The 13,506-nt window shown below is 39.3% G+C and overlaps 1 protein-coding gene across 1 annotated transcript in view; it reads left to right on the forward strand.

Annotated features, from left to right (window-relative positions):
* The window catches only part of TSPAN8 (tetraspanin 8), a 37,423-nt gene extending 24,697 nt beyond the window's left edge, over positions 1-12,726 (forward strand). Inside the window, exons 6-8 of the mRNA XM_080659645.1 lie at positions 3,248-3,382; positions 7,511-7,594; positions 11,415-12,726. Of these exons, the coding sequence (XP_080515771.1) occupies positions 3,248-3,382; positions 7,511-7,594; positions 11,415-11,468 (273 nt within the window). The 3' untranslated portion in view covers positions 11,469-12,726. The remainder of the gene's footprint in view (positions 1-3,247; positions 3,383-7,510; positions 7,595-11,414) is intronic.
* Positions 12,727-13,506: the final 780 nt, after the last annotated feature.

Raw genomic sequence — 13,506 nt, forward strand, 5'->3', positions numbered from 1 at the left:
AGAATCTTAGAGGAGAGCTGGGTTTTATAGACACTTAACCTGACTTCTCATTGACTGAAGTGTTTTATATCTATGTTCATACACCCTCTAATTAAATATGGAAGAGCTGAAAGTTTACCCATTTTTGCCCATCCCACTTACAGCCACGTCTGATCATTAGTGTGCTCTTTCTTAATTGGACACAACATCTGCCTCCCTAGGATTTGCATCATTTAGTCCCATTCTTTCTTCTGGCATTTCAGAGGAAAAAGAAAATCTACTAATGGGCCTACATGCTGCAACTTTTTCTTTGAAAATGGCTATCATGTGACTTCTAAAAGCTTTGCCTTTCAAGTTCAAACATCCTTTCTTGAGCTATTTATCAGATGACTTTTTTTTTTTCCAGAGCATTACTCAGTCCCCATTTGGATAGACTCCAGCTTGTAAAAAATCTGCCTTAAGAATTATTTTCAAGAGCCAAAACCTGATATGAGTCAGTCCGTGTGTAACTTTCTCTGTGTTGTGCTTTTTTAGCTTCCTCATAGCTGCATCCCTTGGTCCACTCCCCTCTGGATCATTCCCACCCTGAACCCCAGATTAATCAAGAAAGAATTTATGCAATTCAGTTCCTGCACTGAGTGGGATTGAGCATCCTTGACTCTCCCTGGTAGCTGACCTGGAATCAAATGTACTACAGTTAACCACTGGGTCTCTGTGTTGGGTCCTGAGTCATACTTATACATTGTCTCTGTTATCCAAGGTCTCAGTGCCAACAATGGGGTTCTAAATGTTCTCTTTGTTGTAGTACAATCCTAAATTGTTTTCATTCTTATACATTAATCTTATATCTGAAGTTCCTTATGTCATAGGACCATAGTTCCTGTTTATTACTCATTCTGAGTTTTTTTTCTCTTTACTTTCTGTTATCCACCAGGACTTCCTTCCTTCCTTCCTTTCTTTTTTTATTTTTTATTTATTTATTTTTTTGATTAAGGTATTACAAATGTGTGGTTATCCCCCCAATGCTCCCCACCCCCCCAATCCTGCCCTCACTCTCACCCTCTGTTGTCTGTATCCATTGGTTATGCTTATATGCATGCATCTAAGTCTCTTGGTTGATCTCTCCCTTGCCTGCCTGCCTGCCTTCCTTCCTTCCTCTTTCTTTCTTTCTTTCTTTCTTTCTTTCTTTCTTTCTTTCTTTCTTTCTTTCTTTCTTTCTTCTTTCTTTCTTTCGCTTCTTTGGGAACAAAAAATCCTACTTCAAACTCTGGCTGGGTGACCTGCACTCCACCACACATGGACAGAAGTTCTAGATAACAAATGGCTTTCTCTTTGGATTTCAGGGAATTTCCACACAAATTCCCTGCTAACATGCTAATGGAATGTGCCTTCTGGGTTCTTGTGATGACTGTTGGGAGGTTGTTGTGTCTCATTCCCTGCACAGTGCCTTGATCATCCAGCAGTTATAACTCCTTCAACACATTCTGACCAATTTCTTCCCAACTTCTCCCACATCCGATCTGGCACTAGATATCATGCCAAGTTTAGCTTTTCTACCCTGTCTTCTGTACCTTTCTGAGGATTCCTGAGGTAAATTGTGTTCCTAATATTGACTGATCTGTGAATGCATAGAGTAGGACTTATATTCATTTCGATCTGAAGTATCTCTATCAATTAACACTATTCAAGATTATTTAATCAGAAAGAGTGAGCAATTAATGATGTCTACTGTGGGAACAGGAAATGAGGTTATTTCAAAACTGCCCTCTTTGCTAATATTGATTGGCCTTTGAACCACCAGAAATCTCCAGCTCTCTCATATAAATGCCTGTTGAGACATATGCAGGGAGGGGCAAAACTAGGTTTACAGTTGTTCATATGGAAAATAATACAATAATAATAATAATACAAGAATAAAGTCTGCATTTTGCATACTCACAGCTGTATTTGCCCCCCATCTGTATTTGTGCAATGGAGTCTTTGAGCCAAAGTGCAGACTTTTTATCTCCCCCAGTTAAACTTGCTACTTTGAATCCATTGTTTGAACTATCTTTGCTTCTCTCCACTGTATTAATCATCACTCCCAGCTTCTAGAACAGCTACAGAGTTGAAAAGATCCTTTATATATCTTTCTCTAAATCACTGATATCAGTGTTGAATAGATCATGTGCAGTGTAAGCATAACGGAAATAACAACAACTGCAAAACAAAACAACAATAACAGCTGACACACAGTGAGTGCTTTCTATAAGTCAGTCACCGGGTAAAGCATTTCATATCTTCACATTGGTTTTCTCACTTTTATCTTTACAACAAATCTACAAATTGATACTATTGTTGCAACTATTATTATCTGTATTTTACAGATGAAGAAACTGGGGCGCAGAGAGGTTTGAGTAACATAGGTAATGTGGTCACCCAGCCAGTACGTGAACGTTTTTTCAGTTTCCTGGCATCGCAATACATCTGGGCCCAGTGTTGGCTCCATTTTCTCCTACCTTTCTGCATGAAGAGTTTTCTCTCATTCTAATAGAGCAAGTAGGACAAGATGAGGGGTAATTACTTCTCTCCCTCATCTAATAATACGTGCCCTATACTCTGTGTTATTGGGCTTATCACTTCCTTGTTTTTCTTCCCCAAGCATGGCCACTAGTTCCCCTAGTGTTTCTCCATGTTTTGGTTTGTTCTGGGCCTTCGCCTTTCTGACATTGTTCTAAGAGTTTAATCTTTCATTAGTACCCCTTTCCCTCTTGTGCAGATGTCCATGTAACACTTCATCTCAAGGGAGGCCCACTGAGCATCTTTGGCTTTTGAGAGGCCTCTCACCCTTTTCTTCCTAGCCTTCATAAGTGGTCAAAGATCATGAGATGGAAGTTTAATTTTTAAAACCTCTCATCTCTTTTGAGCAAAAGTTCTTTAAAGAGATCTTGACTCTCTCATGAACTCTTTGGAAGCTTCTTTCCTAAAACTGAGGCTAAGTAGAACTGATTCTGCTCCTCCTTCGTCATTAGAATCTAGAAGGTACGTTTTTCATCATCTCACAGTTCCTCAGACTTTTGCTCCTGCAACCTATATTTCCTTTATAATATTAAGAACAAAAGGAATAGTCCTTTATTTTTGCTTTTATATTCAGAGAGGTGGGTGAAAATATATGATATTTTATTATAAGAAACATCTTAATGGTTTCAGGAGAATGTGATTCAGTGTATTGACAATGTTTTTATCTTCTTTAGTGCCTGCTTTTCATATCTATGTTTTCTTCAAACAGTTCAAATGCTGTGGTCTGATTGATGGAGCTTCTGACTGGGGAAATAATTTTCAACAAAATTCTGAGTCGTGTGAATGTTCAGATATGTCGGATTCCTCATGTGTAACATATGAAGGAAAACATGTTTACAAACAGGTAAGAACAAATCAAACTTGTCACAGTAAGTGGTTCTGTTCATTTTTTTTTTCAAAATGAAAGACTTCACAAAAATTTAAATTGCAGCAATTATAATGGGAATCATGACATAAATGTCCCAGGAATTTCCCAAATAGAAAAGAAATCCTTATCCTATCTAATAAAAGAGTAATATGCAAATTAACCATCATTCCGCTACACCACAAGCCATGCCCACAAGCCACGCCCACAAGCCAATCAGGAGCAAATATGCAAATAAACCCAACCAAGATGGCTACAGCCACAGAGAGCAGGAGGGAGGCTTGGGTTTCCCTGGCAATGGAGGAAGCCAAGCTTTCCACCTGCCCTTGCCGGCCTAGGCCTCCACTCAAGGCTACAAAGTTTCACTGATAGAAGATACATAAACCCAAACAGAAATGGCGGCAGCCACGGAGCTGGAAAGAGCAGGAGGCTAGGGTTGCCCCGGGCAATGGAGGAAGCCAAGCTTTCCACACACCCTGGCCGGCCCAGGCCTCCGCTTAAGGCTACAAAGTTTCGATTATAGAAGATAAATAAATCCCCAAAAAAATGGCTGCCGCCACGGAGCAAGCAGAAGGCTTGGCTCTGCTACAGGCTACAAAGTTTCAATTGTAGAAGATAAATAAACCCCAGATATCAGGGCCTCCCCTTGGGTCGCCGGGGGGCATGGCCGGCCTGCAAACCACCACAGGCCCCTCGCCCAGGCTGCCCCACACCCCAAGGCAACCCCCACCCTGATCCGGGACACCCTTCAGGGCAAACCAGCCGGCCCCCACCCGTGCACCAGGCCTCTATCCTATCTAATAAAAGAGTAATATGCAGATTGACCATCACTCCAACACACAAGATGGCTGCACCCATGTGGTCAAAGATCCTGCCCCATGAGGACACAAGACGGCCACCACAAGATGGCCATCAGGGGAGGGCAGTTGGGAGGAACCAGACCTGCAAGGGAGGGCAGTTGGGGGCGACCAGGCCTGCAGGGAAAGGCAGTTGGCAGGGACCCAGGCCTGCAGGGGAGAGCAATTGGGGGGGACCAGGCCTGCAGGGGAGTGCAGTTAGGGGTGACCAGGCCTGCAGGGGAGGGCAGTTGGGGGGACCCAAGCCTGCAGGGGAGAGCAGTTGGGGGGACCAGGCCTGTAGAGGAGGGCAGTTAGGGGTGACCAGGCCTGCAGGGGAGTGGTTAGGGGGTGACCAGGCCTGCAGGGGAGGGCTGTTAGGGGCAAACAGGCTGGCAGGGGAGCAGTTAGGCATCAATCAGGCTGGCAGGGGAGTGGTTAGGGGGTGATCAGGCTGGCAGGCAGAAGCAGTTAGTGGCAATCAGGAAGGCAGGCAGATGAGCAGTTGGGAGCCAGGAGTCCTGGATTGTGAGGACTGGATCAGGCCTAAACGGGCAGTCGGACATCCCTCAAGGGGTCCCAGATTGGAGAGGGTGCAGGCTAGGCTGAGGGACACCCCCCTCCCCATGCATGAATTTCGTGCACCAGGCCTCTAGTTTAAAAATAAAAGCCAATATAAAAAGATGAAAGTATTTCATTTCTTCTATGAGTTTGGCAATCATTTAAACTCAACTCTAATAGATCAAAATAACATTCTTCTTGCAAGAGGAAGCAAAATGAAAACTAACAGATACACATTTATGTTGTCCTCTCTTCAGTGACTTTATTATTCTCCTCCATTTTTTTTCTATTTTAACATAAATTCTAGAAATCTATATTTTCACTTTAATTTTAAAAGTGAAGCTTTCGTTTTCTAATCAAAGATTCCTTTTCTCAAGTAACTGTATTGGCCTAAAGAAAGGACTTGGCCTTTAGGGCTTTCAGCTCTGGATTTATGTTTATTTATTACCTCGTCTCATTAGTGTTCGAATTTAAAAGTTGCCTCAGATATTTAAAGTCAATTGAAAAAGCTGGGTTTAGTTTTTGGGTGTTGTAGATGTCCTATTTATTATGTCACTTGTGGATGTCACTATATGCATGTCATATTTCTTACTGCTTAATTCATCCCATACTTATTGACTACCTCCTACCAGCCATTGGAGACCAATTTCTGTGCAGGGCACAGTGTCGGCCCTCATGGAGCTTATGCTCAAATAGGGAGGAGAGAAAGATAACTCGGCAACTTCCATTTAGTGAACTATTGGTATTTCTTCAATAGGGGCAAGCACAAGAGTTATGGGACCCCATCTAATTCAATGTTGGGGGTACAAGCTATGGCTTCCTGGAGGACATGATATCTCCCTGTTGCCACAGGGTTTTATATCATTTTTTCCTTATGCCTGAAAGGATTGTGTACAGAAATGACAATTGATATTAATGATATTAATGTTTCTTTATTTGCTATTATACTTGGGTGCCTACTATGTGTCAGACAGATCCTTGTTAGAATCAGACAGACTTCTGGCTCCTCAAGGAGATTATAGTCTAGATGGAAGCAAGATCTATAACAGCTATGTGATTCAATAAATTAATTTCTGTAATGCCTCAAGATTATTTTCAATTTAGTGTTGGCTTAGTAATGGCTACTGAGATGAATTATATATCAGGACATAGAAAGTGCCTCAGGAGAAACATCTCTCCTGCTGACTATCACATCCCTTTTACTAATCTTATCACAATAAAGGAGACTGTGTTCTGAAGGGGAATTTCCGTTACTGGTATTTAAAGTAACAGGTGTGGAAGAAGTTATCTATCCGACTACAAAGCTACCCCATCTTTCATTGTCCAAGTAATACCAGTAAAAATATTTCATTCTTATTTTTTATATTTCTCCCCACTCCCTTCCTCCCTACCTAGTGTCAGTGACATGGAATCTATAAGGAAGAGGGAAATAAATATGGTATAAGCAAATGTAGTTTCTGCTTGGGATAATGACGAAAATGGTAAATTCAATAGCAAATTGTAGATTGTTGTGTTCTGTTAAAGATTCAATGCAAAGATGTTTTTCCTTAGGATACATTTTGAAAAGTCCTAGCATTATCCTCAAAAATAAAAGACATTCCCTCCAAATTCACACATAATTCAGCTGAATACAGGGTGATAGCTGCACCAAGTTTCCCAAAAGGATGATCATAAATTCACAAAATACTTCCATCTGCCTTGTGTCATTTGCAAGAAGTCTGGAAAAATAAGAAATCTGAATGGCCATAATTTATTTCTTCCCCTACCCCCCACCCACCTTTCCTTTTGCCAAGATAACCTGGTTATCTAAAGGGGAGGGGGGAGAAAACTCCTCAAGCATAACAAATATGACTCAGTAGATCATTAATCGCATAGTTAACCCTAAATAATGTAATCATTTCTTCTAATGTTGACCACTTTGGATCAGATGAGAATGGAGAAACCCAGGTAGGGACAAAGGGAAAAAAAACCTTATGGAAAACATGTTTTATTTAACAAATAGCAATATTTTGCTAGCCCACTGCACATATAAGACTATTATGGGAATGAAATGTTTTCTGGTAATACAGATAATAGGACTATTACATCATTCGGTATTTTTCATTTTTAAAATTATTCATGTAATTTACAATTTTTGGAATTTTTAGTTTGGTCTGAAATTTTTTAAGCTTGGAATTGCATGCTGGTTTGAATAAATTAAAGAAGTGTGGTAGAGAAATAACTTCCAAAATTCTCTTTTTTTATCTAAAGGACATAGTAGTGGACATATGATTTTTAAGGTAAAAATAAACTGGTAAGATTAGAAAGGGAATTTTTATAAATCTCCTTTTAAAAATGAAAAATTTCACTATAATTAACTGAATCCCCAACCAGAGAACTCTGCTGCAGATTACAAACCTAAAAATATACACAGCCAACGTGATAACAACTATAAAATTGCCAGTTAAGATAAAATTATTAATTATTATTTATAACTAGAGATCCCTAGATGCAGCAATGATGTAGCTGAAGCAAAATTTTGCTCCTCAGGTGCTGGCTATAACCTTTCAGAGGGGGGAGGAGTTTGAAGCAGAGGAAAAAATCCAATTCCTTTTTGTTGAGTATGTTTCTTGGTAACAGTGCAAAAAATCAACCCAATGGAAAAAAATCTTAATTCAGATAAGGTCATCAAAATGTGATTAAAGGTAACTTTATATATATTTTTTAACAGGCATGCATTATTTTTATAAAAGACTTAATTAAAAAACATCTCATCGTAATTATTGGAATAGCATTTGGAATGGCCTTTATTGAGGTACAGTATAACCTTTCATTAATGACTCTATTTTTTCCCTTGCTTGTCCACTAATCCTGCTAACACATTTATGGTGAGCCACGTAAAAACCAAGTGCTTCAGACAAACACTGGGTACCAAGTGCCGAGGGCCAGCTTCTCCCTCTATCAGCCTTGAGTCTGGGGAGGGGATGACAATTGTATGAATTGAACATGGCTAAGCCTATTATTCCTGAATGATCTCTCGACTGGGAAATAAACTTTGAACTGACTTCCACATAGTTCTTAGTCCCAGATACCTTTTTCCCACTGAAATCTAATGCAAGAGTTAAAGTTAGAAGAAAGAGCCCAGGCGAATCCAAAACACAGGCTTTACATTTCCTTATCTCTCCTCCTGATTTTGAAAGAGAAAATAAAAACTTAAGAGTGTGAGGAGCTGTTTTCCTGATATTCCATTCCACAGAAATCTAATTAGTTCTAAACATTTGAAGCAGTTGCCTTTAATTTTCTCACTGAGTAAAATTTCTCAAATTTACTCTCATCAATTTGATTATTGATGCTGAAAACAATTCCTGTATAGGGCTTTTATCTTGATGGCCTTACTTGGCATTTTAAAAAAGAATTCGAATGATACCTTTTACATGGCCTAAAAATGTTTGCCAAATAGATGAAATAAAACGATCTCAGGGAAGGGTTTTTGGAATCATCCTGGCTCTTGGTGAATTTAGGTATCAGGTGAGTCAAATTCCCTTGCATCCTGTGCAGGGCATTGGCAGGAGTCCTGACGAGGTGTGGGGTGTCTCTGGTTAATGCCTCTGAGGGTTGGTGAGCTCAGTTGAGTGGCTACTGCTTCACTTGCATGGGATGCTGTACAATGTCCTCCTTGGGATTTCTGGTAACCTTTTGCCTCTTACTTGTGCCACATCACTGCCAGAAAGGAATTTTAGCTGGGATTGAAGCAACTTAGTGTCCCAAGTGGTCATTAAGGTTACTGGTGGAATTCCCAGCCAATCATTAGAAAAGGGGTTGGGACAATTAGCAGTAAATTGGGGTGTTGAGTATTACTTTCTGGTAGCCCAGAATAGGTCTAAATACTAGTATAAAGCATTCTCTGCTGGAAACATGGATGTCCTTCTCTACGTCTGATATACGATCAAAGTTGAATGGTGTGCTGTATTAAGTCTATTTCTCTCGATTCTTCCTTTTTTGAAATATCCTTTATTTCTCTGCTTTGTATTCTGGGTTAATGCTTTGTATTCTGGTTTAGAAATATGAGCTAGTGGCGATAGAGGTGAGAGAGAAATCACACACACATGTACTTACATATTTTCAGAAGTTACACACACACGTGTTGCAAGAGTAGACTTGAAATGAATGATTGAAAGAGCAGGCTTTAAATGAAGTATTCAATGCAAGTATGAATATAAGTGTCAAATTCCATATTAGATTCAAATTGACTATGACTGGCTACAACCCACAGATGCTTTTAAGAAGTCTCTCAAAAGGAAAGCCAGAGAAAATAAGGACATAATCAACTGGGGAGTTTGATATCTCATATATCATAGTCAAAGGCATTGCCGAGAATCTAAATACATCAAATGGAAAGTAAGATTACAAGAGGAGTAACATAGTCTGTGAAATTGGTATATCCATGTGTTTGTTACATATTTAGATATTTTATTGAGTGTTCTAAATAGATGATTAGGGAAATACCTTTTTTATGGGTATGAAATTTATATATGTTAACATCACAAAATATAACATTTTTAGTTATGCCAGTTAGTGTGATTTCTAGACTATATGTAGATATGATAATTGGTTTAAAAGAACTATAGCCTTGAAAATAGTCTTCTGACATTCAGCCTATAAAAATGTATCCAAAAATGTACATTAGTCTGTCTTATACACATTGTTCCTAGTTGACTAACAGGCCCATTTCTAAGGCTTAATATCTAGGCCTTGTTTCCCAAGTTTACATTCAAGTAAACACAAAGACACATAGAGAGAAAAAATATCTCTCTAATAAATATTTTTAAGAAGGAAACAGGGGCAAACATCTCCATGCATAAGATATATTCAGACTCTCTCCATTAAAAAACCTTATGAAAACACGACCCTTTGACATTTAGACTGTTGGCATTAGTCTGTTTATGCAGAGGCTCTGATGGAGTGGGCCAGTAGTCATTTTCAAGGCTCTTAAGACCACATACCTGGACGATTCTTCTTAGAGAGGATGCTATGAATCTATGCAAAATGCTTTATTTTGCAAGAAAATGCTATAGACATTCTTGGAATTCTCATTATTCCAAGTTAAATAATCAGACTATCATAACATACCTCTCCTTATTTAACTATAGAACTTAAAAGCACAAAAATGATCAGCACTTTCTCTTCTCATTTCAACTAAGAAAAAAGGGCACTGACACTGGTAGTCATCACTTTGTAGGATAAACGTTATCCTGACAGAAGGTCCCAAGAATAGTGTAGTTAAAAGAGAGAAAAAATGATAATTTTACATTTTTTAGACTTTTCCAGAATATGGGAACTCATGCACATTACTTATAGCAAGTTTATCCTGAGTCTTCACATACATTACCATATGATGGATCTCTTTTTAATTACTTGCTATTTTTATGAAAAATGATAAAAAAAATTTTTTCAGAGGCAGCGAAGTGCAAGAAAGTGGGATATTAACTATCTAGTCTGCTGATAAATATCGGACTTCTATTTCAAGGATGTGACAGTGAAAGATGATAATTGCCTTATCTCAGTATTTTTCCCATTTTCTTTGTTCTTTCCTGATACCTGTCTCCCAGACTTGAGGCTTGGGATCAAGGCAAAAAGACTAAATTTCAAGGCTTTTTGAAGTCATTCTAAAAGAATGACTTTGAGAACACTCTGAATGAAAATCATTATTTTTTTCAGAGAGCTGGTGTCTGCTTTTTTTTTTTTTTTTTTTAAGATGACAAATATTGGGCAGTAGTTCTCATTTGAAATGCATTTTCAGGAACAAATTATTAAGCAGGACATCTTAATTCAGTAGGAGCACTTGTGACGGAGGACTCAGCATAAGTAGCAGCTCATCCTCCTCCTGCCTCCCCTCTAAGCAGGCTGGTGGGGGAAAACGTTTGATTGGTCACACACACAGGTCCTTCTGTCCTTTCTACATCACAGCCACAGCATGCGAGTCACCATCTGCAAAGACAGGGCAAGTTTTGCAATGCCTCATTCTTGGGAGAGCCATTTAATGAGTGGGAAACTATGCCCCAGATTTCACCTGGGTTTCTTCACTTCCGAGGAAATTTCTGAATTAAGCTATTCTCCATAGATTTAGAAGTTGTTGTTATTTTAAATGTTACTTTTTTTTTTCACTCCTCTTGGCAATGCCCTCACTATGGCAAGAGAAATTCTAGACTCCCTGATTTTTATGCAGATGATCTAAACCAGATGATCACAACTCTTCCATGGAAGCAATAGGTATATCGAGGGTCCAGAGGCCTGAGTTCCCCTGAGCTCTGGGGCAGATGCCCCATAGAAGGGTGTGTGTCCCCCAAGGTTGGAGTGCTCTGGGGACAGCAGCTACTGAACAACCAGACGGGGCAAATTAGAGGTGGACTGGCAGCTGAAAACCCTGATTAAACAGACCACTCAGAGAACTTTCTCCTTGCTCTCTTGTCCCAGGGGAGTCTCTAATTTCCCACAAAGAGAGATGACGTAGGTTAAAAAAACTAAAACTGTCCATAGCCAGAATCTTTTCATATATAATGTTCTTTCTGTCTATTTATAATGTATCTGGCATTTCCCCTTGAATTGCATGTTAACTCTATTGTTTTATTTTCTAGATACTTGGTCTGATATTTTCTATGGTCCTGTTCTGCCAGATTGGGAACAAGTGAATCTGTGGATATGTCGAGCTATCACCAGTCAAGCTCCTTAAAATGGTTGCTTTGCCTTTGTAACTTTAAATATATGAGTGCTGTCTATGTTAGGAGCAGCTGTCTTATTAAAATTTCTTATTTAGCTAGACTCTAGTTATCTTCCAGACATATTGAATATATTTAGGATTTTAGTGATGCTAGAAAAATAATATGAATGTGCATTTTTACTCAAAATAAAAGTGACATTCTTTACATTGGTGCTTTTTTGTGTCCGATCATTGTGTTCAGATGGCACTGTGCTTAAAACATTCATCTGGAGCCAGCCAGGGGAATAGCCAGCTCTGAGTGACAGGTAGTCAAGGCAGTGCATCTAGGCTCTTCAGAAGCAACACTGTTTTGTGTGGTGTCTCAGCCATTAGTGATAAGATTAAATTAAGTCACAAGTTGAAAGACTGAGAGAGTGGTCTGGCTCTTTGCTATTTACGCCGATGTCTACGGATGGCGTCTCTCTTTTCTCTCTGTTATGGGGACAAGAAGATGTGCGTGCTGTCTTTCTAACCACTGACTCTCTGATTCCTCTCTGGACCTTCTCTGGAACGTAGTTACAACAGCTTCTATCTTTCTAGTTCTCACAGACATTTTTACATTCTACCTTTTCTTGAGATACAGTAGACACACAATAAGGTGAGCAATCTTAAGTATGCACTTATGTAAGCATGATGAGATTAGGATACAGGACACTTCCAACATACCAGAGTGCCCCTGCATGCCACCTGCCAGTGCTATGCCAGAGAAGACCATCCACATGGGTCTCTAACCCACTCTGTGCTCAGAGGCATCACGCGGTGCTTTAAATCCATGGTGGTGGGAGTATTTACACCATGGAAACTGGCAAATGGCATATAATTGGGGATTTTTTTCCAAGAGCTGGTTGTTAAACAGTTACTAGTATGTCACTGCCCTTCTCAGCAAATACCTCCTCAAAGATAATCACTCTTCTGAATTTATTCTGTGGCCACAGATTCACTTTGCCTATTCTTAAACATTCTATAAATGGAATAGTAAAATATACACTCTGGATTCTTTCTCTTCAACATTTTGTTTGTGAGTTTCATCTATATTGTTGCATGCAACTGTAGTTAATTTTCATTGTTATGTAGTATTTCATTGTACAGGACCATATATCACAATGTATTTATCCATCATCCTGTTGACGGGCATTGTTGGATTTGCTTCCAATTTGGCATTATTGTGAATAAAGCCTCTATAAACATTCTTGTATGTCTTTAAGTCTGTATCTGTACTCCTCTTCTGAGGAGGAGAAAGAGGAAGAAAGGCAGTCGTTGTCAAGTAGATGAGAGTGACCAGCAAGTAGTGGAAAACTTGGGGGAGCGCTGGCTGGGTTACACAGCCTGAATCTGTGCTCCCCTATTGATGGTAAAAGTAACTGTCCTTCTCTGAGCAGAGGCCATGTCCCAGACACTGTACTTTTATTACCTCATTTCCTCTTACCACATTCTTATGAGGAAAATACTATCTATTATTATCCTCATTTTGCTGGTGAGAAAACAGAGAATTGGAGCTCTAAGCCCAGAGCCAAACCATTAGTAAGTGGCGAAACTGGGACTCAAACCCCGACTCTTGTCTCCCAAGCCTTGGCTGAGAATCATTATTTGGCTTTCCCATGACATGTCTGTTAACAAATTTGCCATATTTTATTATAATTACCTGTTCATGTGTTGCCTCTGTTAGTATACTGCAAGTCCTTAAAGGCATTGGTTATTTCTTATTTGCCATTATGTCCCCATTACCTATTGAAGTGCTTGGCACATAGTGGGAAATCAATTGTACCCATTTTGTAGCTAAAAATAACACTTTTGCTAGATTTATTGAGAGCTTATTATATGCTTAAACTATTCTAAGTATTCTGCATGGGGGTCACTCATTTAATCCAAAATGACACTCTTAGGTTAGTACTATCTTTTTAACATATATTTTTTATTGATTTCAGAGATGAAGGGAGAGAGATAGATAGAAACATCAATGATGAGAGAGA

The sequence above is a fragment of the Plecotus auritus genome (genome assembly GCF_963455305.1).
Source record: "Plecotus auritus genome assembly, chromosome: 3".
Classification (NCBI taxonomy): domain Eukaryota; kingdom Metazoa; phylum Chordata; class Mammalia; order Chiroptera; family Vespertilionidae; genus Plecotus; species Plecotus auritus.